This window comes from Cucumis sativus, chromosome 3, assembly GCF_000004075.3.
Source record: "Cucumis sativus cultivar 9930 chromosome 3, Cucumber_9930_V3, whole genome shotgun sequence".
Classification (NCBI taxonomy): domain Eukaryota; kingdom Viridiplantae; phylum Streptophyta; class Magnoliopsida; order Cucurbitales; family Cucurbitaceae; genus Cucumis; species Cucumis sativus.
In genome coordinates, this window is record NC_026657.2 from 30,856,219 (window position 1) to 30,883,549 (window position 27,331).

A 27,331-nucleotide genomic window follows, 5' to 3' on the forward strand; every position below is an offset into this window, starting at 1 on the left:
CGCGGATCAATGATTTTATTATTTATTTTTTCAATTTTAACTCTAAACTTTTGGATTTATCTATTAATTTGGACTCTAATATTTTAATTTCAAACAATATTAACTATAAAATTAAATAGAAGTGTTTGGTAATTTTCACATTAAATGTTAAAAAGTGTTGTAAACTATTCTTTTAATAAGTTTTATTTCAATTACCGCTAGAAAAATATTTATGTTAAATTATAAGGATATATATACGATATTAAATCGATAATATTTTTTAAAAATTGACAATCTATTTCGTAAAATTCATGTTTAATTTTTTTAACAATTTTAAAAAACTTTAAAATGTGAATCAATAATTAATTTATGCCTCGGTCAAATATTTGTTTTCCCTTAAAGTTCATTTGATTGAAATTAATGGTTTTAGGAAGTTTTTTTTTTTAAATTATCTTTTTAATACCAAACTTTTTCCTTCATCTTGACGTTTAAAATCTTAACGGATTTGATATAATTTCAAATATTTTTGTTTGTTCGAATATGTGAAATATTTATATTTTATAGCAAAATAGAATATAGGATGCTTTTATATTTTAGATAAATTGTTTTTCTTTTTATTATTATACTTTAAAAAAAGTTGAACTTATTTATTATATTATATATTTATTTTATTTCGTTGGCACGTGAATACATATAATTAAGTTAAAATAAATTGTCGTATTTTAACTTTTAAGTATTTATTATTTTGAATAATTGTTTTAGAATAGTGGACTTCTAAATTTTACATGTATAAATAATCATTTATATCTTTTATATTATTATGAACTAGGATATTCTAATACATACTACGTTCTTTTGTTACGTAATAAAGTCGTAAATGTATTGTGTTTCAATATATATGATAGTCTCGAAATAATGTATTGTGTTTCATACAACAAAACGGTGATAATTAAACAAAAAAAACTGCTGAGAAAACTTAAGTTATACATTTTAATAATTAAGAGGCCATGATGAAACCCATTTAAACATTTGTATGGGAAGGTAAATAGATATTGTTATTAAAATGGTCGAAATTGAAATGCAGTCAACTTTTTGTAAACAAAATGCATTCAACTTAGGAGTTGAACTTAATTACTGTATATATAGTGTTAAAGTCTCATTTAATCATAGCTTTTTTAAAAAAAGAAAATATTTTAATAGAAACGATATAATGTTATGAAGTAAAAATCATATTTATTTTATTTTAATTTCAATTATGAGATTTGTTGTTTGGGTTTGGTGGGTTGGTTAATACTTACTAAACGTTTGGTCCATCTAACCCCAACCGTTCCCACTTTAGGTGATAAAATTATAGAAACCATTTTCAATGATCTTCTCTAATTATATGTGTATATATACATAGAATATTATATTATATTTTTATATAAAAATAAAAGTTAAATGAATATTGTAACATATGACTTTATTGTAAAAAATAATGTTATTGAGTTAAAAATTCAATACGTGCAAATTGATTAATTCGTAAAAACATCACAGGTTTAAAAATTCAAAACAAAATAACATATGTTTAAGAATCAAAATCAAAATTCAATTTTATTTCCCCTTTCTCAATTCTTATTCAATTCAGAAACATCAAATTAGTACATGAGTTAATAAATTTAAAATATACCCATAAAGAAAAGGCACGTTGTTTTTTAAATCTCCCAAAAATATGTGTCTATGTGTTTTAATGAGACCGCTTGCGGCTAATAAGGAGGCTGCAAGAGCAGTTGCCTATATATATAATTGAAGATTTACATTGATAAAAGGAATTATTGAGGCTTTATTCATCAAAATCCCTTTTTTATAATACCCATTTTAAATAAAAACACACTTGCTAAGCTGTATAATTGATTAATCAGACTGCTGCCACATCCTTTTCTATTTTTGTTATTATTTCTTAAAAATATGACCCAGCTTTTAGAACTATAGTTTTAGTTTTAATTTTTTCACTTGGTTATTGTTTAGAACCCTTCAATGCATGTAAGTGAAAGGGAAAAAAAATATATTGGTGAAAACAATGTCAAGCTTAATTTTTAAAAACATACTAAATTAGAAACTATATTGCTATCAAATTCTAATTAATTTTTACGATTTGCCAAAGCGATTTTAAAAGTGGTTGAAAAATGTTGCTAGCTTTAACATTTAGATTTCTCTCACTGCTTTTTTAGGCAATAATTTAGGTTCTTTATTTTCTTAAAAAGCAAAACAATTAAGATTCAAATAACTTGAATGATTTGCTATTTGGTCGGATCTCTTCAATGTATCCAAATATCTATATATATATTTATACAATGGAAAAAATAATTGGACACTGCATTAAAATACAATAATATAAATATTTTGAGATTTGGTAGCTACATTTTTATAAATGTTAAATGATTGAAAAAGAAAGCACCTTAATAAAAATACGATCAATCATTGGCATAAATAGACTGATCTATGTCTATTTCTATACATATTGTAAAAAATAAAAAGATCAAATTATATTATCAATATAATTTAAGTAACTATAAATTTAAATTTCAAACATGTATATTCTAGAGAATAAAATACTATTATACTTATTTAAGTGGGTCATTTTGTTTAATATCACAACAGTTTAGGTGAAACATTATTACATATGCAGGAAAATTATGCCATAAACATTTTAAAACATGATCAGTTTAAAATTTTAGTACAAAAGATTAATTATCTTCTCACGTATATATAAAAAAACAGAATATAGAATGAATTTCCAAAACGTAAAAGAAAATATATTTATTATTACATTGAGAATGGAAAATATATAAATTCTTTGTGATCATCGAGATCGCAGTGTTGTACTCTGAAATAAAATTTATGATTCCATTATGCATGAAAGTGCGTGAAGTTATTGTCGTGTAAGTTCTGCAGCCAATCACAAATTATATATATGTATATTAACTTATGCTTCAAATAAAATAAAAACTATACTTTATTTCTTCACTTAGGAAAATAAAACAAAGTATATTTTATTGAATACCGATCTGTATAAACTATATTCTTAATTTTTTAAATTACTACTAGTACGCTCAGTATCAATATCAAAGCCACTTATGTTTTTCTGGGTGTCTAACCTATATATGAATCTCTAGTCTCTTAACTTATGGTTGAAATTCCCTTGTTTCATTGTTTGATCATAAATTTGGATTTAGTTGTTAAACCAATACGGAGGTTTGGAGAGGCACATTAACTAACAGTGATGACAGATTTTGCATTACATGCAAATGGGCACACACTAAAATTGATTTTTTAAATATCGATTAAAACTTCAAGTTCTACGTGAGTTTGGTAACGTTTTAAAATAATTTTTTTCTGAAGACATACTAAAACAATAATTAGTCAAATAAAAAATTCTCACACTAATAAATTTATTAAATTATTACATGTTAATGTTAGTCAAATACATTTTTAATTTTATTTGACAATTAATAAATTCTAATTACAACAACTATTTAGATGGGTTATTTTATTTGACAATTAATAAATTCTAATTACAACAACTATTTAGATGGGTTGTGTTTGTGATCTTAATTAAAATAAATTTAAAATTATGATTTTAACTTACATTTTTTGTTTCTAGGTTAATGACCTTTATGAAACTATTTGAAACAAAACTTTAACAATTTACATCTCAAACTAACGATAAGAATATTTTTTTAACTGTTTTCCAGAGTTTAAGGATATTTTTTAAAACTTTTAAAAGTTTAAGGTTTTTGATGCAAACTAGTAAGGGATATATTTTTTTTTAATTTAACTTTTTTAAAGTTAAGAATGGTAGAAAAAAAATGAGGTGTCGAATGAATGGATGACTAAAAAATTAGAGAAAAAAATGTGGAATGAACCTTTTAAAAAAATATCGTTTAAAAGTCGAATAACTTTTTGGTGACGTCAAATTGGAGTGGAACTATCAAAATGCACTTGAAAAAGCAGTCTCGTCTCGTCTCGTCTCGCTTGTTCATGTCTCTTCCATCTCAATCTCTTTCATCTCACTGGTCTCATTCTTTCTCGTCTCGTTCAATCTCTTCAGTCGTACGTTTTTTGTGTTGTTTCGATCTTGTTGGTGTCACTCCCGCTCATCTCGATCGTTCTGTCTTATTGGTGTCATTCAATCTCACTCTCATTTTGGTTGGCTATGTCGTTCTCGCCCATCATCAATGGTTGTTGCCTTGGTGTTAGAGAATAAGTTGAAGAGGAAGAAGAAGATGCCAGAGAAGAAGAGAAAAAACATGTGGAAGTCGTAGAAGAAGAGAACAAACACGTGGAAGTTGTAGAAGAAGAAGAAAATTGTAAGAAGATGGGAGAAAACTTGTGCGACACTTGGGAGGAAAGATGAAAAAAAAAACCCTAAATCAACCTTGAAGGTAAACGTTATAATTTCATGCATTTCATGATATCATCAAAAGACCCTTTAACATATTTTTTAAAAATTGAATCATTTTCCATTTTCAACCTATAAAATTTGTCACAGTTATTTATAATAATTATTCTTTTTAATAAATTAATGATTAATGTTTTAGATTAAGTCGATCTTAGTTTTATTCTATATTTACAACTTTTAAACTACGATTTATAATTTCTGTTTCATGAAATTAATCTTTTATAGTAAAAGTAAATTAATTATGATGTTTAGTTTCTAATTTGGAGACTTTCCCACTATAGTTAAGCCCACAAACTCCAATGAAGACCATCAAATGTGACCCTCATTTCATCTAACTTATACTCTTGATTTGGAAATTCTTAGTTAAAATTTTCTATGTAAATCTACCTGCATTTACTCTAATTTAGGATTGAAATTTTGAAAAGTTTGTCAAATATTTTAAAATCAATCTATTAGTGAATTTCAAATATAATTGTAATAAAATGCCTAAATTGATTCGTCTATAAGAATTTATTTAACACAAATAAAGTTTTACATAATAGATTGAAGAAGAAAGTTTAAATTATAAATTTATAATTTAAATCGACACAGTTTAAATTTTAGATTAAATTAATCAAATTACAAAAATTTACGGATATAAAGGGATATTTGTCAAAATATTAATAGGAAAATAAGTAAATTTACAAATATCCAATCACAAACTGTATGAGCAATGTAGATAGTCTAATTCAGATTTCCTTGCTCAAGAACATAGTTAAAATAATATAATTTAAATTTTTACTTAAATTGGCTTAATTTAGCTATATTTATTTCATCAATCATGTATATAAGCTAAGTAAAATGAAGATTTTTGTCGTAAATAATTATTTTGTTTTACACATCATTTCTAATTTCTAACTCAAGTGACAACTAATTAGTGAAAATAGTACTTACGTAAACCGTTGCAATGATATACTAAGTAAGTAAACGTTTATTTACAATCAACGAGGTCCTACAAAATCAAAGATCAATAGATCTTGTCTAATCAAACGATCTAGTCTACGCAATACTTTGTCAACATATTTCAATTATTAAAAAAATTGTAACCATGCATCTTAAATTAGGATTCTTTTATTTTTCTTTTTATCAATATATATGTTCGTATGAGATCAAATGCAGTAGATCCCAACCTCCAGAAGAGACTATAGATGGAGATATCAATTAAGACAAAAGAACCAATCAATTTTTTGTACCAAATAAGTTTAACCTACCATGTGGTTCCTCTAATAAAATCTCAAATCATTTCCCCTTCTAACACATTTCTCATGATTTCACCAAATGATCAGGTGTGACACCATGTGACACCACAATAATTCCTTTTCTAAAATTAATTAATTGTATTTAATACTTATTCTTAATCTCAAAACAAAATAAGTGACGACACTTGGTACTATCAGTTATGTATATATGAATGTGCTTTTAACATAAATATATAGATAGTTCTATACTTCCATGCAACCTTTAATTAAAATATTGAAGTTTCTATTCTGTAACAAGTTATAGAAATGGAAATTTTAAGAAAATTTATGAACATAAATGAAAATTGTTAATGATTTGAAAGAAAATTAGCTAGCTAGTTTAACTAAATTATCAATGGTAGCTAGATAGTTGAACTAGACTATAAATTGACAACTTAATTTTTTTTTTTTTTTTTTACAAACCAACAAATATTTAGATATATTATAAATGTTCGCATAATTTTCGATGTAATAGAAGATATTTCATAAAGAAGTTAAAAAATACTAAAAGTTTAATTTATATGTACTATAAATATACAAGACACAGATAGAAAAGGTATAATACATTTCTTTCCTAATAAAATGGTAGAATAAAAAAATTTGCCCAAATGATCTAAAATCAGTTAAAGACCGTACCCATAAAGTAGCCAATAAGAAATGCCCAAGTGGAACACCATGACGTGAGCTACGTGTAATGGAAAAACAACAAATATTCAAAAGTTATTTTTACTTCTGGTTGGGTGAATAATTTAGAAAAGGATATGGTATAAATCAAACTCATGTTGAACTATAAAAACTGAGTTATATATTCTATTGTAAATCAATACCATGATGTTTCTTGATTTAAATAATTTATACATTGAGATTTTATCATGCTATCTTAATTAGACGTCAACTTAAATATATAATTTTAATTAATTAAATCATCAACCCTAAAATTATTAGATTTTGACATTTTGTTGAACTCATTAATAATTTGGCAATTAAAAGAAAAAAGAAAAATATTCTACTTAGTCAAAACTCATAATCAATTAATTGAAACCCATTTGAATTTCATTATTTTTTTCCCCCAAACTAAAGTGGAAACACAATCAACCAATTTTAAAATTTCATACATACCTCTTTCTATAACATGAAAAGGAAAGCTTTGGTATTGATAACTGTCAACATCTAGTAATTATGAACCAATGGTAAGGACATCAAATATTACCAAAGAATAATAATTTAACCTTAAAAGTCTAATATTATAGCAATCTTCTATTAAACCCCATATTTCTCAGGCACATTTTATTGTGTCATTTTCCAAAACATTTTCAACCTAATTGATTTATAAAATTGAAAATTTAATCCCACCTTGACTTCCCTAAGTCCCATGCAATAAAGTAATATGTTACATTTTTGTTTCTCATATTGTTGCATTAATTATGTAATCTTTCATTGTTATATATTTTTAGTCCAATGTCTGAAAATAACATATACTATCATTAACGTTTTATTATATGGGTAAGCATAGACTGGTTCCTAGTGAATAGTCACAATAAATAGTTCAATTTAATTGGACCAAGTGTTTGATTCTTGTTATGTCTCATTGTGAATATTAATAAAATTGTATTTGATTTCAATAATTTTTTTAATTACACATTTGTCTTTTTTATTTGTCTTTAGTTTGTAACAATTAATTTTGAAATGGAAAGGCTTTGTATCTTTGACTATTGTTAATTAGTTTAGGAAATTTAACCTTTTTTTTAAGTTAACAGAAATTGAAACCATTCATTTGAACCACAATTTTATTTTCTTTCATTTTTGGACACATTTTATTGGACTTTTTTCCATTAAGGAAATAATTTTGTAAATTTGATGATTAAAGTACACGTTTAAGTTCAAAATATTTAAAATAGATATGTTTATTTATTATATTTTGAAAGATTGAATTGACTCTTCAATTTAGAATGTGGTTGTATTTATATGGTTTTAAAACTTCATTTGGTTCAAGATATCACCTTTTCATCTACCATTCTTTTTATATGGCGCACTAAGGTTATCCACTATCATCCATGAGGGGGCACTCCTCCCAAAATTATTATTGGAATGCTTTAAGCTATATACTACTAATCATCCAACTTCTTTTTGTACAATAAATAACATTAAAAGTGACCCAATGAAATGATATATGGAATGATAACTCAAAATTATTAATATTTACTGAATTATTTTCTTTTACAAATTTACAAAAATAGACAAAATATTTACCTATGGAATTTAAATAGTTAGTTTATTATTATTTTTTTGAAAAGATATCATTAGTTTCTTGGCTAAGGTAACGATAGACAAAATATTTATACTCCAAAGTAAAAAAATGTGTAGATGTATGTTTTAATCTTTTTAGTAGAATTCTATTATGAAATGTAAATATTTTATTCTTTATTATTCTTAAGAAAAATCTAAATAAAAACGGTAAAGTAAGAAATTTAACGATTTAGAGCAATTTTTTTAATTATAACTTTCTCAGCTGAGGTAAACAAATCAGAGCATGAAAATAAATACATAGACAACATCCAATTTGAAGAGGGTAATTTGTTTAAAGAAAAAGGTTTAATTAGTATATGGCTAGGTTTCAATTTAATTCCAATTACTTTAAGAAGTATAAAATTTAGTCTTTTATTATTTTATTTATTATTAGATCAATACCAAGTTACCAACTTAAAAAAAAAAAAAGAAAAAAAAGAACCCAACCTAATTTTAATATCCTAGGAAAACTTATTTTTATTTTTTAAAAAAATTGTAAGGTAACCCAACAAAATGATTTATTTATTAATTTATTTGAGAATAACATAAAAAATGTAAGAAGATTAAGTGAAAGCACAAAAACCAAATTCAAACTTTTAAACATAAAAAACGAACTAAAAATGAAAGGAGGAAAAATTAAGAAATGAGGGAAAATATAAAAGCTGCCATAAGTAGAAAAAAGCAGTGGGGGATTAAAATCATAATATAAGAAAATGTGGGGGCAAATTTCGAAGAGAAGAGGAGAGAGGATAATTCCCCAAAAACCAAAAAAAAAAAAAGTCCCATTCGAAATTTTCGACCGTTGGGACCCGTTTGCACAATTTAGTAACGGTCATTATTAAAAAAAACAATTAACTGAAAAACTCTCTCACTCACTCACTCTCTTCGTCTCTGCTTTTTTCTTTCATCACATAAAAAGCTCTGAAAAATCGAAGAAGAAGAAGAAGAAGAAGAAGAAGAAGAAGAAGAAGCATCAATGGGCTGTGTATCATCAAAACTCTACCAGAAGGATCTTCAGAGAGACATCATTGTCAACAATGGCGGCGAGTATCTCAACCACGTCGTCTCTCTTACATCAAGCACTTACGGAGTTCTCAATCTCGATGCCGATCAGAAATCGAAGGAGTTAGTTTCAGAGCCGACGAAGAAATCGCCGCCTCGGGAAGAACCGGAAGTAATTAACGCTTGGGAGTTAATGGACGGCTTAGAAGAAGGAGTTCCGATTGCAAATCGGGGCAAAAAAAGCCCTAAGCCCAGAGTGTTTCTTCGCGGGTTGGCTGATTTCGATAGAAGAAGTCCGTTGAAGTTCTTTAATCAAATAGGCACTCCGAAGAAGGCGATGAAGTCCGGCGGTAAGGAGAATCGTGGACGAGCGAATGGCGTTGGACGATTGGATTACAGTCCGAAAGAGATACTGAAAGTGAACAACTCGTCGAAAGTTTCCCCCAAATCTGCCCTGAAATTGACCGTTCCGGTGAAGAGTACACCGATTTCCGCGAGAAGGCAGAGTTTTGGAAGCGATTCGGGGCTTTTATCGGCTCGAAGAAGGAGTTTGAGTCCATTGTTCGATCCAGAGCTCGTAGCATCTTACGAGAAACAATTGACCGAAGAAGGAGAACAAATCAAGAGAATAGTTTCAGAGACACCGAAGTCAAGGGCAGCGAGACATTTTCAAGAATCAGAAACTGCCTTAAAAAAGTTCGAGGAACTGTGTCCTCCCGGTGGCGAAACTTCCGTCGTGATCTACACAACGACGCTTCGAGGAATCAGAAAGACATTCGAGGACTGCAATAAGGTTCGATCAATCGTCGAATCTTACGGCATTCACGTGGTGGAGCGAGACGTATCGATGGATTCTGGTTTCAAAGAGGAATTGAGGGCATTAATGGGAAGCAAGGAGGTGAAAGTTCCGGCGGTGTTTGTGAAGGGGAGGCTGATCGGAGGGGCAGCAGAGGTGTTGAAAATGGAGGAGGAGGGGAAATTGGGGGTACTGTTTGAGGGGATTCCAACGGCGGCCGGCAGTGGGTGTGAAGGATGCGGTGGCATGAGATTTGTAATGTGTTTGGATTGCAATGGAAGCTGTAAGGTTTTGGATCAAACGAAGAAGAAGACGACTAAATGTGGTGAGTGTAACGAAAATGGGTTGATTCGGTGTCCTATTTGTTCTTGAAATTTCACTTTGGGGTTTTTTTTTTTTTTTTTTTTTGTGGAGAAAAAAAAAAAGATTTCCCCATTTGTTCTATTATATTTTAGTTTAATTTTAGCTTTGGTAGAAATGGGTTTTAAAGTTAGTTTTAGGACCTGTGTTTTGAGTGGATTTGATTTGATTTGTTTGTATTAATATTTGATGATGTACCATTAGTGAAACTAATTCATCCTAACACGATGATTTATTTTAATTTTTAATATTGTTTTCAAAAGAAGATTTTTATATTCTTTTAATCTTTTTATATCCCACGTTGAAACGTAATGTTTGGTTGAACAAAAGTTACTGTAATTGAATACACCAAAGTAGTGAGGTTACATGTACAGTAATTGTTTTTTTTAGAAAAAGTATATTTATATATGTACAATAAAATTTTAAAGTTGATCTTTCAACCTGCCATAACTTTTTTCTATAATAGGTTTGATAGGTCAATTTGAAATATAAAAAATGTAAAGATTTTGTCCTCAAGGTTTTCATTTTCGGGATGATAGACTCGAAATACAATTCAATTACCCATGTTTGTTTTAGAAATAAACTTGTAAGCAAACATTTACTAAATTCATCTTATCCAAAAAAAAAAAAAAAAAAATTGCCTTATATAGGCCTCATTCTATCATAGGCTTATCTGTGGCAGCGGCTATTGTATTAGAAAAAGAATAACTAATTTAAAAATTAGATTAACAATGTTTAAAATTAATCGCATCTTTATGGATTCATTACACACCAACAATACTTATTTCATAACACTTACCATTTTAATTGTGTTTAGCATGCCAATAAAACTTAGCTTAATTAACATTTGTATGTATAGACAAACGACCAAAAAGTTTATGATTCAAATGAGAAAAAAAATGAAGTTAGATTAGTAAAGTTGTGTTGACATCGACAATATTTCTACCGTGATGCAAAAAACACACCAAGAAAAGAAAATTGAAGTATGCAGCTTTCATTACTAAGAAAAATCAGGCTTAAAAAGAGAATCGTAGTATATCAGCATGTTTGGTTAATGCAAATGCCAATTCATAAAATTAGATTATAAAATTGACCTTTTTTTAAAAAAAACCAATAGGCTATATGTAAAATCACATAAGGCAATAGAAAAATGAATTTGATTATAATTTTGTTGGCATATATTCCCTAGATTATGTTTTTCATAACATTGAGCTTCAGCTAAAAGATGATAGTTTGTCAGTTTGTAATCATCGGTTATCAGTTTATTTGCATTCACAAAGGCTTCCTAACCTGAAAAACTACAAACGAAATTGATTAGAATATAATTTCTCTTTATCATTTTTGAAGCAATGTTCATTCTAGTATATTCTAACACAAACATACGTTGCATATTCAAATTTTATACATCCCTTACCTGAAAAGTGCAATACCATATGAACGATAAATCTCAGATGCTTTAAGAAGAACATGAAGAAAACATTGTCGACTTAGCGTGTCACGGGAGGGGAAGGTAGACCATGAGGTTTCTTGCTAAAGAATGTCTGGCTTGAAAATCAGATAAACAAGGGTTTGAACTCCCCATTAGCAAACAGACATAGTTGATTGAAGGTAGATGTATCTGCAAACAGGGTTAAACAAAGAATTCAGAATGCTAGCTGTTCCCTAATAGTTGGTAAAAGTTCAATAGCTAATCTAATCTCAAAGAATGTTGGAAGTATAATCCAAGAGTGATTATTCTATAAGTAACTTGTGCTTAAATTATTGGCATATCTCATCTTCGGGCTCCTCATCCAAGGAGAAGATTATTTAAATCATCGTGGGGTAACAAACTCTTAAGTCTTAAAGATACATGAGTCATGAGCTAACTAAAATGGATTTGAGAGATATGAATTATATATTCCCTGTTTTGGCAAAATATGGAGGGAGTTCGAAATCTCCCCATTCTCCTTTATGCTGTAAAGAACTACAAAACAAATATGCCAAAAGATAATGAAAGACTCCCTACCTCAGCCTATTCAACGCCCCTTTACAACCTAACAGAATTATCCCAAGTGCTCACAAAATCAAACGCACTCACACCCACATATAACTGGTTATTCACTCATCAATTTCATCATTTGGTATAGTTTTCTCTTACTTCTACATGTATAGACCTCGGTGACTGCAGATAATTGTTCTATTTAAAACCCAACATTGTTTTTCTTTCGCCAAAAACAATGATACAGCTGAAAACACAATTAGTGATCCTCTTCAGCTAATTCAAACATAAAAATTGGCACTATACAGCTTCTAAAATTCAAGGGGGGAAATATTAATAGGCATCACAAGCCTCATAAAAAGAACAAAATTAGGGCAAAATAAATTATAGACCTACCCTTAGGCTTCCAACATGACCCATGCCCACTATTTTAACCGTCATTTAAATGTAAGAATACCAAATGTCATTTTAGCATAAGGATAACTGAAGAAGAGAGCATACCAAATGAATCACCAAAATTGGTCCACACATCAGCTCGAATGGATTTGTCGGTATCAGCAATTCCAATCACCTCGACAAACTTTGAAAGAGGAAAGGGTGGGGAACCTTTGACAGTGATCTGGTTGTCATCTGTTGATTTACCAAATACGACTCCATTGCTTTCAGACAGTACCTGAATCACAGCCCGAACTCTTCTTCCAACATACAGTCGTAAAAGCTCAGCATTGACAAAAACTGAAGGGTTTGATGTATCCATCTATAGTAAACACCAAGAACAAGAAGAACATATTTCAGAAAGGACGAACATCTAGTGATAACAAAACAAACTTGTCCACCATGTTAGCAGCAATGCTTGAAATTTGCTTGGCATGAACACCAAATCATAAAAATTTCGTGGTGAAATTTATGTAACTAGCAAACAGCATTTCACAAGTAATTTTCTTCCTCATTACAAAAATCTAATCTGGTGGGAGATCCAAACGGTTACTTTTGACATTTGTACTCAAAACCATTTGCTATGTATAAAAAATGTCTATCAGATATCAGTCAGAAAAGTTTTCACACAGGAGTGTTTATCCCACTTTGTTTGCACTCAACTATTCTAACAAAACAGACATGTGACTTTAATGCATTTGCTTGTCAAGATAACTTGTTAAAATTTAAATCCTAAGTAGGTGGTTCCATTCTCTCTAAGCTCTTTAAGACTAGGGCAACCTATGCATTTGAAAGAAAAATTAATTATAGCAATACGAACAAGAATAATGATCACTGTGGGTTAGCTCTTATTTTAGCTTCACCAATGTTAAAAAATTCTCCACTCAATACTGTCTTCCAGCGTCTAAATTCTCTACTTCCTTAAAATGTCAAAATGAGGAACCCAGACCATAATCAGGAATCAAATTCGACCAAACTAGAAAGCAACTGGACATAATTTGACGCCAAACAAAAATATCCATATTCCTGACAAAGACGATACAAGAAAAAAGTCAAAAAGAATTTCATCGTGCACTTCAATCTAACAAACTGAACCAAACAAGGGGGAGGATAATTGCAAAACACTCGAACGAAAAATCAAAAGAGTACTGAAGAGCTACAATACCCGATTCAGCGATCGGAGAGTTCGCCGGAAATGGCAATCGAATCGATCGAAAGAGCGCGCGGTTTTTGAAAGAGGCAAAATTAAAGTTTCGACTAAAAACGAAATTGGAAGATAGGTATTTATAGACAGGTAGTCAGACGGTCTACACGTGCTCACACGAGCAATCAACGAACGGTATCATTTTCAGATTTTTCATATACATTTTTCTTTCTCAATATTATAATTTGTGAATATTGGCTAAATGATCCCAATAAAAGGGGAAAACAAAAACTATGAAAAAATAGAACTTTATGTAAAAAAAAAGAACAAAAAGTTGAAATGAATATGAATTTAGTAAAAATTAATCAACGCCTTATGTAAGTCTAGTTTTTAACGTAGTGAAAATTCATCCTACCATATTATATTAATTCATTTTCCAATTTCCAGCAGCCAAATTTTTAGCCAATATGTAGAAGCCCAAAAAGTGGAGTAGAGGGAGGAAAAAGAGGATGAATGAGGAGCTTTTTTTTATCATTTAATAAAGATGCAACCATAAACCTGGATGGACTTAAAATATCAGCCAATCTTAATTTTACATTAATTTTGATTTCAAATAAGTAAGCATTTTTGTTGTTTATATTAGATTTATTTATACCACATGTGTCACACTTTAATGTTTAATGTTTATTTTTTATGATTTGTGAATTGTAATGTAAATATAGATTGAAATGATCAAAAACGGAAAATATTGATAGAAATATCTACATATCAATTTAAATTCAAACTATGGTTTTTTCCACTAGCTTTTATACACAAATTGTTTCCTCCTTCCACGTAAAGGAAACTCTTAGAAAAAAACTTGTTTCACACCTATTTGAAGTCCTTATCATACCTCAACAACCTTTTTATTGGGAGTTCTATGGATTGTTGAATATTGATATTGTACAAAATCCTTGTCTTTTTTTTTATTGGGAGTTCTATAAATTGGAGTATTGATATTGTACAAAATCACTTGTCCTTTGTTACACTTTATTAATAAGAAGCTTACAAACAACATTTGGAACTCAATTCTAAAATTATGGTCAATTATCAATCGCTTCAATCACAAAATAGTTCTTGAACTCCATCTACGATGCGTATTCCAATCAAAATTCTCTGAAAACAAAATTTGGCTAAATACCTCGTCGTTAATGTCGAATGTTAGTATCATTTCACTCCCATCATATGACCCCAACCAATAAAGTTTTCCTTTCTTATATTATTAAATATACCCCCAAGTTCATAAAATATAACGTTGAATGAAACTAATGTATAAAAACATATAAATATAAATGTAATCTAGTAAAATTAAGGAGAAAACAATTGGATAAGAAGAAAAATGATGCTCAAATCACCAACCCAGTTTTTATCAACGAGTTATAATCGGAAATAGCAGGGCGAGGTAGCTCCTCCAGCTTCCCACCATCTAAAATGAATACTCGATTCGCCATCAGTATAGTTTCCAATCGATGAGCAATTATCAGCACCTATGAATATATATTGTATATATTCAACCAAGGGAAATGTAAATCAGAAATTACAAGAAACCAACAGAAAATCCAAGATAAACAACTATAAACTTCTATTTTATATGTTTTTTTCAGTTTAAATGAAAATTTCAGCCTTTAACTTCTTAATCGATGATATGCTCAGGTTGTTAAACAACTATAAATACAACGAGTTTAAGTTTCAGTCAGTTGATTGGCACCCTACAAGCTTTTGACAGTTGAGACAGTTAATTTCCACGATCCAACCATTTTGGATATCACAAGAAACTTAATTTTGAAAGGCAATCACGGTACTCTAAGGATGAATAAAAATAAACAAGATACTTCTCATCTTACAGTATGATTTTCCATCAGGCGCTCTAGAGCATGTCTGACGAGTATCTCGGACGCACTATCTAATGCAGAAGTCGCCTCATCCAAAACCAAAATGGATGAATTTTGATAGAGCGCCCTTGCAATGGCTAATCTGTCATATGAAATGACAGGTAAGTTTGACGTTAACCATTACAAGAACAAGATAGAGAAATCATCTAATAGTCAAGTAAAATTGAAATATTGCCTTTGCTTTTGTCCACCACTCAACGTTAAGCCCCTTGGTCCAATATTTGTATTGTATCCTTTCGGTAACCTTCTGATAAACTCATCAGCATTTGCGATTTGTGCCACTTCTTTGACCCTTTCCATGTCGATTTCCTTTGTCAGATCATAATATCCTATGTTTTCAGCTACAGTTCCTGAGAAAAGGATCTGAAAACAAAAACCAACGTTCATATAATCATCAAGGCAATCATGGAAAATCACACCATGGATTTATTTCGCAGAGGCCAATTGATTGCTTAAATGAATTAAGCAAGGGATGAACCAAGATTTGACCCTTCAAACTCAAAGGAAGGAATACATGCTAATGAGGTACATGGACTTTGACAGTAAAGAACCAAGATCAAAGTCACTGATACAAAAATAACCTGAGAAGCAATGGTAAGAGCCTCCAATAATAAATTTGTTCAAATTTTAAATTTAGTCTGGAACTTTAAAACTTTAAAAAGTTATAGTTACATTCTGAAGAGAGGTCAATATCTAGATGGAAACTTATGAGAGAAGCAAAATAACAAAATCCATGAGCAATTACCGTGTAACAAGGACTATTTTTACATCACAACAAAATGTACTTACAAGTAACCACCAATCACTCACCATGTCTTGAGAAACTAGACCAATATTTCTCCGCAAACTTCTAAATCGAACTGTCCGAATATTGTGGTTATCAATAAGTATGTTGCCTATTCAGAGAACGAACAATATTTATATCATGGAAAGGGTAAAGAATGTGTGTGGAAAAACAAAAGGAAACAAAGTAAAATCTTGAAGTCGGGAAGAGAACTTTAAAAAGAGGGATCTGAGACATCGAACTAATAGCCATAACATAAATAGTCTACCAGATAGTGGGTCATAAAGGCGAAGAAGCAATTTAATAAGTGTTGTCTTTCCACCTCCAGAAGGTCCCATGAAAGCAACCGTTTCTCCCGCTTTGATGTGGAGGTTCAATCCATCCAAAACAAGAGGCATGTTGCTCCCATAGGTAAATGAGACGTTACAAAATTTCAACTCCCCCTTCAAACAGTTTAAATCAACGGCATCATGTGTCTCAATCACCTATAATTAGAGATTGAAATGCTCAATCCGTTAATTGAATTGGTAGAAAGCTCATCAAGAAGGAAAAAAACGACACAAATGACATCTTTATGAAATAGGACTACATATATGGAAGAGCATTTCAAAATCTATAAGCAAAGATGACTTAACACCACAGAAATGATAGAACATTCAGACATTCGTTCCAAAATACTATTTAAAACAAACATTTCAACAAAAAATATAACAATGAACGTAAGATGGCAACTGAAGATCATATTTGAGAGGTCAGGAAAAATAAGTGTAAATGCATCAGAAAATCACAGAGGGAACAAACTAGTCTCTACAAGTCGTAATCTGAACATTTGTTGAAATAAGAAAATGATTTTCACAAAAGTTTCTAGTCATAAGACATAAACTCGATTGCCTCCAGTAAAAGCTCATAATGCAATTATTTATCCAATATATTATAAAAATAATAATAAACTGAAAGTAATATGTATGTATAGACATAAATTTAACATCAACTAAAAATTTACCGTAGGTTTGAACTCAATCAACTCAAACAAGCGTTCAATGGCAGGTTCACCTTCCTTCAACTCATTGTACGCCTTTCCAATTTTCTGTATAATTGTTAAAAGAAAATGGAAACCCAAAAAGAGGACTAAAAAATATATACAGAAGCTATTGTCATAACATAGTATATCACCTGAACTGGTTCAATGAGAAAACCCAATGACGTGACAAATGAAACCATGCTACTACTACTAAATGAACCTCTTGAAACCACCAGCAAACCAACAAAAAGCATTGACAAAGACACAAAATATAGAGCTTGTACAACATGAGGTACAAAAGCCTTCATCTTCTTCTTCTTTAGACGTTCATACAGGTCAGTGCGAGCAAGCCTCTGAAACCTGATATTCTCACAAAACTCTGCGCTGTTAGCTTTCACAAAAAGAAATGCTGGGAGGACCTATTACATTATGACAAAGATAACAAAACCTAAAGCGTTAGCCTCTCAAGGTGAATTCACAAACATGATTTAGATTAAAACCTGTGAAAAATACAAGTTGAGTATGCTTTTAGTGAAGATATACCTCATTTAGATAGGATGAAAGATTAGCAATGCTCAGACTTGCCATTTTAGATATTCGGTGTTGTCTCTCACCAAGATATGCAATGACAAGAGCTACGCATGGAATAACCTAAGTTCAGGTAAAGATAGTCAGACTCTCCATATGATTCCACTGAGATAACACTGCAAAGAAATGTTCAAAACAAGATGATCTGAAAACTCCTGCTTTCTTTTCAATTCTTACCAAGGCTGAAATCAAGGATAGGACAGGGCTAATAGCTAACATTTGGGTCGCCATTGCTGACAACTGCAACATACTGGGTACTACGGTCTGTAATATAAATGAAGCTACAAATAAAACTAAAAAGTTAAGAACCAAATGGTTAAATTTCCATATCTAAAACATTCAATCTATACCCGTTCATTCAAATTCACAATACATGTAGTTAAGTCTCCACAAGTTGAAGTTGAAAGAGGAATGTACAAAAAGAAAGATATTAAACTCGATTACACTCACATTCAAGAGAGAATACACAGTATCCGCCACATCCGAGGCCTCCGCAGTGATCCTATAAGCAATATCGCCAGAAGAAACACCAGTTCCACCTTCAAAAAAATCCAAATCCATTGCAAGAACTCTCTCGAAAACACGAAGACGGATTTCGTAAATGGCATTCAACGCCGCATCCCATATGAAGGCTTCTTGACAGTAACTCGCAACGAAACGAGCGAACACCAAACTCCCCAAAACCAGACTCTGATCCCACAACTTGATTGCATCGACCTTATCGATAATCGAAGAAAATTTCCCAATCTTAGGTACGATTAGAGATAGAGAGAAAACGGAGACAACACTACAGAGCCAACCAGCAAGGATATGCTTCCGCTGAGAGAGAATATACGGAACTAGAGTTTTGAAGGTGTGAAAAGTGCGAAGAAGGGGGCGATACGATTGGGATTGAGAATGTTCGATTGTGGGGTTAGAGGAATTGATGGATTTGAATGGTAATAGCTTGGTATGGATACGAAGATTTGGGATTTTAGATTCGAACCTGGAGACATGAAAAGAAATTGGTTTGAGATTGGAGAAGAGAATCTGAGAATTTGAAAGAAGAAGAGAAGATTGAAGAGCAGTGAACATTTTTCCGTTGGAAAGCGCGCGAAGAAAATGAAGAAGAAGAGTTCTACATTTTCTGGAATGGCTTCAAACGAGAAGGACACGAGAAGAGTCAAAAAAATGGGTAGAAATAACCCTTCTAAGTTTCGCTTTTCCAAAAACTAACCCATTTTGTAAGAATATGTTATAATAGTTTTTGTTGGTACTTCGGAGATCGATTGCCAAAACCTTTGTAAAATTTTGCTCAATGAGTTAAGATTGCAATATCCATTGTCCTATTTAATTTGTGACCTAAAATTATTTTAGAAAGCAAATAATTTAGTAAAAAAACAAAAATAATAATTTTTTTTATTGAGATGATGATAACTTTAAATTTTAAAGTTAAAATTCAAAAATTGTAAGAACTCTTAGTTCGTCGTTATTTAATTTTTTAAAAAGAAACACCAACAATAAATGTCAAATAAGTTTTAGTTACTTTTATTATATCTTTTGTTTTGAATGATAAGTCTAACTTTCTATTAATTTTGTAATTATTTTTTAATGGTTGAATTCATACCTTTAGTAATTAACCATATATAGTTTGGGAGACCATTGTTAATGGTGCATTCAATACCATAGTGAAAATAAAAATTCTTCAAAAATTAATTATTTGTTTTCTCGTTCTCTTATTATATGTTTTTACAATAATGAAATTAATTTCTGGGATTTTATCATGTTTTTTCACTTGAATTTGATTGTCTGTGTATATAAAGTACTAAAAATGTTTTTCGTTTTTTTTATCAATGTGTACTTTTTAGAAAAATTAAAATGAAGACAACATTTTATAACTATGTAAGATTTGATTTTTAGTTCATATCTTTATTCAACCCATTTTTTTTTATCTATTTAGTACGAATTAAGCAACTAAAAGTAAATAAAAAAATAATACCAACAATTCTCAAGTAGGGTTTATATATATTTAATAGCATAAAATTATGTAACAACATATATATATATATATAAATCAAAACAAAAATTAATAAAAAAAATCTCTCTTTCTTTTGATATTCTAACAAAAGAAAAACCATTTTCTCACCATAAACTTTTTAACCATTTTCCCATTAAACAACACACATCAAACAAAACATAAAAGAGAAGAAAAAAAAAAGATGATTAATTAAGAGTGAGGGAGGATCGAGCAAAGTTGAGAGAAAATTAAACGAATTAGTTTTCACGCAATTTCTTAACAATGGCAAAGGCTGCCACCGCTACGGCAGCGATGATGCCGGAGACGATGAACGTTGTCTTCAATGTTTGCATTGCTTCCTTCTTCTTCTTTGCTCTCTTCCGCTCGTCTTCCGCTGCTTTTCTCTTCTCATGTTCCTGAAATATATATGTGTTACACATTATTATTTTTCTCTTATTCCATTACATTCTCACTTAAAATATCACTGTTAGTGTTATTCAAACTTATCGATCTTTGTCGATGAGAAAACAAAAAAGTTAGCTTGACCTTAGCTTCCAAAGATGTAGCAACTTGAGAGGAAACGGGATCGACTTCAACGTGCTTGTTATCTCCTGGATTTAGTTCTCTCTCCACGTCCACAGCTGGAAACCCTTCCCCATCTCTTCCTTGGCTTCCCATTCTTTTTCTTTTTGTTCTTTTCTTTTCTTGTTTTCTTCTTTTTTTTTTCTTTCCTTTTTCCTTTCTTTCTTTCTTTCTTTTTTTTTTTTTAAATGTTTTTTCCCCTTTTCTTCTTTTTATTTATGTTTGAGAAAACAGAAACGAAAAGCAAACTTATTGGCTTCGGTCATTATATTCACTTCCAAGTGAAAGGGTTACACTGGCACGTGGAGACAATCTAATGGTTCGATTTTGATTAACTACCAATCAGGAACTGCTTTCTTTTATTAACCGTCAACGTCCCGTGAATGCCGTCGGGACTTGCTTGTTTTGCTGTTTTTAGTTATAATATTAAATTTCAGTAATTAAAATAAATATTTTAAAGCTTTTTCTTTTTTTGGAAATTGTTTTTTTATAAGACAAGTTTGTGGAAGAATAATTTGAGGTAATCATAATTAGTTAAAAATCAAAGTGTATTTGATTTGAACATTTGCTTTATTACACCAATAAACTGTCATTTTCTTAAAACTATCTATTCGATCTCTCTAAAGTACTATTTCATGAAAGTTTTTAGATAGAATTTGACATCTAAAACAGATGTGACGGTAGCTTCAAGATTGTTGGTTCCTTTTTTCTTCTTTCTTATTCTTCCATTCACAACTTAATTGTGTGGGTAGTTGGTCAATTCATAGTCTATGCCAACTTCGACATTGAAACTAATTTGTTTGAAGATGTTATTGGTAGAGCTGTTCAAATTATTAAGATCTCATTTAATGATTATTTGATTTTTTGTTTTCAAAACTTGTGTCTATGGATTTGGAAAACGCAAAGAGAAAAGTAGATATACTTTTAAAATCGAATTGATGCAGCAACATTTATTTGACCTGGATTATTCTTGAATCTATACTGTTAAAAAGAGTGAATCTGGTAAAAGAAAAAGGGTGAGAGGTTAGAGACCAATGAGTAGAGTGTTGAGCAAAAGGAGTTGAGAGAAAAGGTAGAAGAAAAGAATATGTTAGTTAGGGCTGTCAACAATACAAGGTCATGAAACTGCAACAAGAAGCACATTTGAACGTATAGATAAAACTCATACACACCATTTCAACAGCAACAAAATCAAAAGGCCATATTTTAAACAGTTATCACCACTCCCCACCAGCATAAAATGAAAGAGAGAGAACCATACGTGATTCAAGTAATATCCTTCAGTTCATTCAACGCCAAGCTTCAGCTAGCTCCGTCCTCGAATTCAATCGCCCGACAATTCCATTTTTCTTCCCCAACCTTTGTGTAGCCCCTGTCGTGTGAACCTTCACTGACTCATTCACCTTCTTGGTGCCTTTCTTCAGATTCAAACTGTTCGATCGATCGAGGTTATTCTTTCGACAACTTTGAGCTGTCCTGACTTGGCTTGCGAGACCACTCTCCTGTTCTTCATTTACCAAAGAGTTTACTTCTGATACAATCTCGCAGGGACAGTTGTTAGCTAGTGACTGGCTTCCTCCTGGAATGATGTTTTCAATGGAAGACAGAAGACTTTGTGACCCAGTTTTAGCTGTACAATTATTTTCACATGGATGAAGAGGGCTCTCAGAAGTAGGTTCTTCAGTTACAAATACTTGTTCATCTTCAGCTTCGTCGTTCTTGATCTCATTTTGTGAGTCTAGATAAAACTGCGATGCACTTTGGTGCCCATCCTCGTCTGATGGGTTTATGCGCAAGACAGGAGCCGACTCAACAACCAAATCTTCTCTGTCCTTTAGTGTCTTCTCAATGAGAGTCTTGAGGAAGTTCATCACTTTGACTGCATACATCAAGGCAGTTAAAGGATCGGCCATCTGCAAGAACAGATGAGTACTATTACACCTCAAATCGCACTCTTTCTATTATGTTGTCATGAGCAAATCAGAGACTCGACCATAAGACCACAAATGCGATTAGGTCCGTGTGAACCAAGAACAGGATTGGTGCATCTAATGAATAATGATAAGGGCAGCGTGTCCAACCAAAGAATATTTCACATAAGATAATGGTATTTTCAGAGCATAATTACCCAGCCTATTTTGATTTCCAGTTCTCGACTTTTTCATCATCTAATAACTAAAATTTAAGAGATGTGATCCTATCTAAAGTACAAAGAAGGGGTTAAGGAAATGCCATACTCACTTGAGTCATATTGGGGGCAAAAACCATTGCAACATTACGGGCATTCATCTTGTTCTGATGTTCGAACTGCACGACATCAGCCATTAAGTTTACGGCCCAATCAAGAAGCGCAGCTTCTGTAGCGGGAAGGAGTCTTGCTAGCTCAGCACATTCTTCTTCGGTCTGTGCCTCCATCACCTGTTCTGGTGAGAGGGTATCCAACACACCAGTTGGAAGTTCTCGAAACCAGGCCTACAATAAATGCAAAGTCATCTCAGTATATTTTTTTTCTATTCACCGAGTTAATTCTAAAAGACAAGATCAGCAGCGAATGCATACAAGAGAGGTGAAGAATTGATAATCAATCATAAGATGACGGTTACCAACTGGTTAATGATAGAAAAATTGTCATTAGTCATGCACCATGTAGTACCTTTATGAGACCTGCCAAGCAGTGGACATCGACTCCATCTGGCACCACACCTCGATTTAACTGGTCCCGAACAAATTCCTCTTGACTGTTCCCAGCAGTAATCCTGAAAATTCCTTCTGCCTACAGGTTTAGATCAATAATTCATTTTCTACCCGAAATTGTCGAATGACGAGGAAAATACAAATGAATAAAACAATAATCATAATAATATGAAAGCAAGAACATTGTAGATACCTCCAGGCCTCCTTGAGTATACAAATGTTTTTGCATTAACAGGAGTATCATGGGGACGCTGTTTCCTCTTGAATCAAAGGAAAGCTGCATAGACTCTGTAGATACACCGAAAACATTTGCACTGCAAATAAAAGCTTTCATTGTCAAGAGGAGCAATACGATTTATATCACTAGTAATAATAGTAGTTTTTGTAAGATGAAACAGCAAAAGGAAGAATCAGATCTAGCTTTCTTTCCCACAACAGCAACCTAGAAAAAAATTCTACCTCAATAGGAACTCATTAGAAAACAATCACAGTCCTAAATTCCCAAAGGAACCACATAAAGTAAAAGACTACCTTAATAATCAAACAAAGCACCAAGGTAAAGGAATGCTTATGAGTAAAAGTATTTCAGGTTTTAAACAATATGGGTACAATTTGTAATAAGGCAATTTTTCACAGGCAGAAGTAATAAGATATATTCCCTTTTGAAAAAATGAAACATCTCATGATCTCAAAGTTAATCTCTAGATTATGTGAAGCCAATAAAATACAAAACATTATCACCAAGCGAAGTTGAATTTAATACAAAACCATAGATTGTCACTAGAACAGAATATGTTAGATAGCGATTTAACCATTCTTCCCTAAGCCAAGTTCATACACATTACGTCCATCCATAATTCAATTAAAATCCAAAAAGAACAAAAGGTTTGTCCCTCCCCCCCACCCCCCAAAGAAAAAAAAATTAACCTCCAAAACAATTACTGTTCATAAATAGCAGAATTAGATGATAAATAGACAAATATCCATCAATTTTTCCAATCATTCAGAACGATTCTCTTTTAGCTTTACATGTTCATGGTTCGCAAGGTTTTGACACGTCTTCATCAATTATTCCAATAATTCAGAATTATTCTCTCTGAGCTTTACATGTTCATGGTTCAAGATGCAATGATTTGACATAGGATTAAAGCAATATGAACTCAATTTGAGGTCAAAGTTACCTAAATCAAACAACCCAAAACTCAAAACCAAAACACATACAGAAATTCTTCCATCACATCCATTATCATGTCCACAAAATCACGAATAGAGAATCAAAAAAATTTACAAAACCAAGACATGGGTTAGAGATAAAAGACCTCGCACTAGGAGCTCTTCTAGGAACTTCAAGCTCAAACTCAACGGGCAAGCCAAGGAAGCCATTGAAACGATCAAAGGTAACATGGGCAACATGCCTAACATTAGAAGGCCAACCAATTTCCATTGAAGAAAGGTTTTGTGAAGCAGTTCTAGCACTTCCACTACTAGTACTTCTACACCCAATTAAAGACTTCCTAAAAGCAGCAACCAAAAGTGTCAATAGAGACAGCTGATCTCCCTCTCTGTCCCTTTCTTCTTCTTCTTCCTCTTCTTCTTCTTCCTCAGAACCCAAATGAAATTGAAGACAATGGTTTATGGTGGGACTGTTAATAAGGGTATGTGGGTGTGAACCATCATTGGCTGAGGAAGAACTTGAAGGTGAAGGGAAGTGAGATGGGGATCGTTGGAGTACGTCTGTCATTTTTAAAGAAAACTCAAAAATCAAAAAGAAAAAAGTAAAATAAAATTAGTTGGGTTGAGAGGGAAAGAAGAATTGGTCTTGGATTATTTTGTTAACCCTTTTAGAAAGATTAATTTGGGTGTAAGAAAAAACTAAGATTTGGGTATGGAAAAAGAAGAAGAGTTGGATTGAAGAAAGGACTTAGGAAGGTAAGACGTGACTATCATCACTTCTCTCTCCTTTTCTTCTCTCTCTATATGATGTTTTTTTTTTGTTTTAAAATTGTTTGTTCTATTGGCTGGCTTTAGAGGAATGAAGAAGCAAACAGAGAGAGAGAAATGGTAGTTGAAGAAGAAGAAGGAGAAGAAGAAGAAGAAGTAAAAATGGAGCTTTGGGGAGAGAATGGAGGAAATGTATTTGAGTAGAGAGAGAAATTTGGATTTTGAATTTTCTTTATTCTAATATTTGAAAGCCAACGATTTGCAAGCGAAGAAGAAAAAGACCTGTTTCGTTCTGAGTAGTGGTCGTCTTCTCCTTCCTTTGGCTTCCTATCCTCTGTACAAAATTCCACACCTCTCTCTTCCTATTTCTGTCAATTCCACTTTCCTTTCAAATTCAATTTACTATTAAAATACCATTTTCGTCACTTCGCTCTTCTTATACTTTTCATTCATAAATCTTAAATTTAATTTTTATATGATAACAATATATTTTTAAAAAAATAATATAAATAATAAAAAAGTCTTTTTTATAAATAATATACTACGGTTCCAAACTAAGTTTAAAATCTGTTGGATGGTATAAAAGAACGTGTTTCTGATCATTTCTTTCGCATTTATGTTTGTAATTAAGTTTGGGGATCAAAATTTGATATTAAAATTTCAATTTAGTTTAAAAATAACATATTTTGTTCGAAATGTTTTAATTATTATTTTAAATTTGAAAATTATTTATAAATGGCGGTGTTTAGGTAAAGTTAACTATTAGTTCACCTAAGAGAACAAAGACATGATAGTCAACGTATGTATTACCTAGACTTTGCCAATTGCATAGTTTTCAATAGAGTTTGCAAACATTAGGGATTGATTAAAAAAAATCAAATGCAAATCTAAACATTACCCTTTTGAAACATTAAATACAAAAAGTTAAATTTAACTCAAATCTCAATAATAAAAACGGTTAGTTTTGAAAACTTAGAGACTAAAATAAAAACTAAGTTGAAAGTCTATAGACTAAAATAAAAGTGTTATGAATCTCAATAAATTACATGAACCGGCGAATATTTGGATTTGTGATCCATAAATAGCATAAGACATCCCTTTTACGATAATCTATCTCTTATCAAAAGTCATAATAATAACAATACTTATGGAATCTACTAAATATTTTTTAAAATTATATATACTTAGTAATTACAATATAATGTTTTTAAAAGCCTAATCATAATCTATTAGAAATTACATCATTCCAAATTTTTTAAAACGTTTGATTGCTCAAGTTTAACTCTAGGTTTAATTAGGTCGAATTGAAATTATCATATTATTCTATAACAAAAATTACTTGTAAGAATTTAACTAGTGTATAATCACCAAAACAAAATTTAGAACTATAATAATGAACAAGTTAATTTTAGCAGTGGAAAGTGGCAGAGTGCAAGGATTGACTAAAATAGAAGTTAACATTTAATAATAATAATACTAATATTTAAAAAAGGTTGTTCATTTTGAGAAAGAATTTGAATGATGTTTGTGTCCAAATATAATGGTTCAAACAATAAGTTTGTCTATCCATATGAACAATAATTAAATTAGGTTGGAATTTAGTGCAACCAATCTATTATAAAGAGATTTTGCATACTCAATTTAATTATTATAATTTTAGCTAATATGAACTCTAACAACTCAAAGACTTATTGCTAAATTCAGTTTTGCTCAATGATACAACCAATATGATATATGCTACTAACAATATTTACTTTATAATATTATATTAATCAATGTCGATATTTTTTAATTTAAACATAATTTTAAAATTTTAAAATTGAATATTATATTAATCAACGTTGATATTCTTTCAACAACATACCAATCGATATATCTTAAAAGTTGAAATCTCAATATCGATATCGATATCTTAATTTTTGGTTAAGTCAGGTTTCAAATCTTGTACGTACTATTTGATAACAATAATATTGTAGTTTAGTTTTTAGCATTGAAAATTTTGAATTTGTTACTTGTAATAATTTTCTTATTTGGTCTTCAATTTTTTATTTTCTAAAAAACACATTTTAAAATTACTTTTCTAAAGAATAAATTAT

The 27,331-nt window shown here is 30.8% G+C and overlaps 5 protein-coding genes and 1 long non-coding RNA gene across 12 annotated transcripts; 2 read left to right on the plus strand and 4 right to left on the minus strand.

The window, feature by feature from the left end:
• Positions 1 to 8,831: 8,831 nt before the first annotated feature.
• Positions 8,832 to 10,403, plus strand: LOC101209398 (uncharacterized protein At3g28850). The gene has a single exon (XM_004149174.3). It carries the CDS (start codon positions 8,960 to 8,962, stop codon positions 10,151 to 10,153), a length of 1,194 nt encoding a protein of 397 aa, XP_004149222.1. The 5' UTR covers positions 8,832 to 8,959; the 3' UTR covers positions 10,154 to 10,403.
• An 881-nt stretch (positions 10,404 to 11,284) lies between these two features.
• LOC101203835 (replication protein A 14 kDa subunit B) lies at positions 11,285 to 13,845 on the minus strand. Of its 3 annotated transcripts, none has more exons than XR_969099.2 (4): positions 13,720 to 13,845; positions 12,621 to 12,876; positions 11,556 to 11,759; positions 11,285 to 11,431 (listed from the first exon to the last, which is right to left on the minus strand). XR_969099.2 is itself a non-coding variant. In XM_004149153.3 (3 exons), exons 2-3 carry the CDS (start codon positions 12,874 to 12,876, stop codon positions 11,695 to 11,697), a joined length of 321 nt encoding a protein of 106 aa, XP_004149201.1. In that variant the 5' UTR covers positions 13,720 to 13,845; the 3' UTR covers positions 11,452 to 11,694. The 3 variants fall into 3 exon arrangements, 1 of the variants encoding a protein (XP_004149201.1); XR_969098.2 differs by having other exon boundaries at positions 11,285 to 11,439; XM_004149153.3 differs by lacking the exon at positions 11,285 to 11,431 and having other exon boundaries at positions 11,452 to 11,759.
• On the plus strand, positions 13,780 to 14,482 carry LOC116402734. Its single transcript, XR_004215315.1, has 2 exons — positions 13,780 to 13,893; positions 14,146 to 14,482. It is a non-coding gene; the product is annotated as an uncharacterized LOC116402734 (long non-coding RNA).
• Positions 14,483 to 14,889: 407 nt separating this feature from the next.
• Positions 14,890 to 19,238, minus strand: LOC101203591 (ABC transporter B family member 29, chloroplastic). 2 transcript variants are annotated; one of them, XM_004149152.3, is made up of 10 exons: positions 18,473 to 19,238; positions 18,200 to 18,286; positions 17,978 to 18,085; positions 17,587 to 17,853; positions 17,417 to 17,500; positions 16,682 to 16,898; positions 16,440 to 16,525; positions 15,805 to 15,992; positions 15,582 to 15,711; positions 14,890 to 15,224 (listed from the first exon to the last, which is right to left on the minus strand). In XM_004149152.3, the coding sequence occupies exons 1-10, from the start codon at positions 19,094 to 19,096 to the stop codon at positions 15,084 to 15,086; spliced, it is 1,932 nt and encodes a 643-aa protein (XP_004149200.3). In that variant the 5' UTR covers positions 19,097 to 19,238; the 3' UTR covers positions 14,890 to 15,083. The 2 variants fall into 2 exon arrangements, with proteins under 2 accessions (XP_004149200.3, XP_011652017.1); XM_011653715.2 differs by having other exon boundaries at positions 18,200 to 18,303; positions 18,473 to 18,774.
• A 900-nt stretch (positions 19,239 to 20,138) lies between these two features.
• On the minus strand, positions 20,139 to 20,767 carry LOC105434975. Its single transcript, XM_011653716.2, has 2 exons — positions 20,565 to 20,767; positions 20,139 to 20,434 (listed from the first exon to the last, which is right to left on the minus strand). The coding sequence occupies exons 1-2, from the start codon at positions 20,694 to 20,696 to the stop codon at positions 20,276 to 20,278; spliced, it is 291 nt and encodes a 96-aa protein (XP_011652018.1). The 5' UTR covers positions 20,697 to 20,767; the 3' UTR covers positions 20,139 to 20,275.
• An 893-nt stretch (positions 20,768 to 21,660) lies between these two features.
• LOC101203345 (rho GTPase-activating protein 5) lies at positions 21,661 to 25,634 on the minus strand. Of its 4 annotated transcripts, none has more exons than XM_031883132.1 (6): positions 25,518 to 25,632; positions 24,614 to 24,808; positions 23,488 to 23,608; positions 23,254 to 23,373; positions 22,842 to 23,072; positions 21,661 to 22,513 (listed from the first exon to the last, which is right to left on the minus strand). In XM_031883132.1, exons 2-6 carry the CDS (start codon positions 24,736 to 24,738, stop codon positions 21,890 to 21,892), a joined length of 1,221 nt encoding a protein of 406 aa, XP_031738992.1. In that variant the 5' UTR covers positions 24,739 to 24,808; positions 25,518 to 25,632; the 3' UTR covers positions 21,661 to 21,889. The 4 variants fall into 4 exon arrangements, with proteins under 4 accessions (XP_031738992.1, XP_031738994.1, XP_031738993.1 ...); XM_031883134.1 differs by having other exon boundaries at positions 24,614 to 25,028; positions 25,518 to 25,623; XM_031883133.1 differs by lacking the exon at positions 24,614 to 24,808 and having other exon boundaries at positions 25,518 to 25,634.
• Between the last annotated feature and the right edge of the window lie 1,697 nt (positions 25,635 to 27,331).

Bases quoted from the DNA above. Each gene is read 5' to 3' on its own strand.
- LOC101203345 (XM_004149151.3), bottom strand. From the start codon at position 25,035: ATGACAGACGTACTCCAACGATCCCCATCTCACTTCCCTTCACCTTCA. The intron at 23,609-24,613 runs GTCTTTTATCTC...TTTTATTTGCAG, and splicing joins AGAAGAGCTCCTAGTGCGAG to TGCAAATGTTTTCGGTGTAT. The intron at 23,073-23,253 runs GTACTACATGGT...CATTTATTGTAG, and splicing joins GCTTGGCAGGTCTCATAAAG to GCCTGGTTTCGAGAACTTCC.
- LOC101203835 (XM_004149153.3), bottom strand. From the start codon at position 12,876: ATGGATACATCAAACCCTTCAGTTTTTGTCAATGCTGAGCTTTTACGA. The intron at 11,760-12,620 runs GTATGCTCTCTT...CCCTGTTTGCAG, and splicing joins CAATTTTGGTGATTCATTTG to ATACATCTACCTTCAATCAA.
- LOC101203591 (XM_004149152.3), bottom strand. From the start codon at position 19,096: ATGTTCACTGCTCTTCAATCTTCTCTTCTTCTTTCAAATTCTCAGATT. The intron at 17,854-17,977 runs GTATATCTTCAC...ATAATGTAATAG, and splicing joins TTTCATCCTATCTAAATGAG to GTCCTCCCAGCATTTCTTTT. The intron at 15,712-15,804 runs GCAATATTTCAA...TTCATATGACAG, and splicing joins AGTGGTGGACAAAAGCAAAG to ATTAGCCATTGCAAGGGCGC.
- LOC105434975 (XM_011653716.2), bottom strand. From the start codon at position 20,696: ATGGGAAGCCAAGGAAGAGATGGGGAAGGGTTTCCAGCTGTGGACGTG. The intron at 20,435-20,564 runs GTCAAGCTAACT...TATATATTTCAG, and splicing joins CTACATCTTTGGAAGCTAAG to GAACATGAGAAGAGAAAAGC.
- LOC101209398 (XM_004149174.3), top strand. From the start codon at position 8,960: ATGGGCTGTGTATCATCAAAACTCTACCAGAAGGATCTTCAGAGAGAC.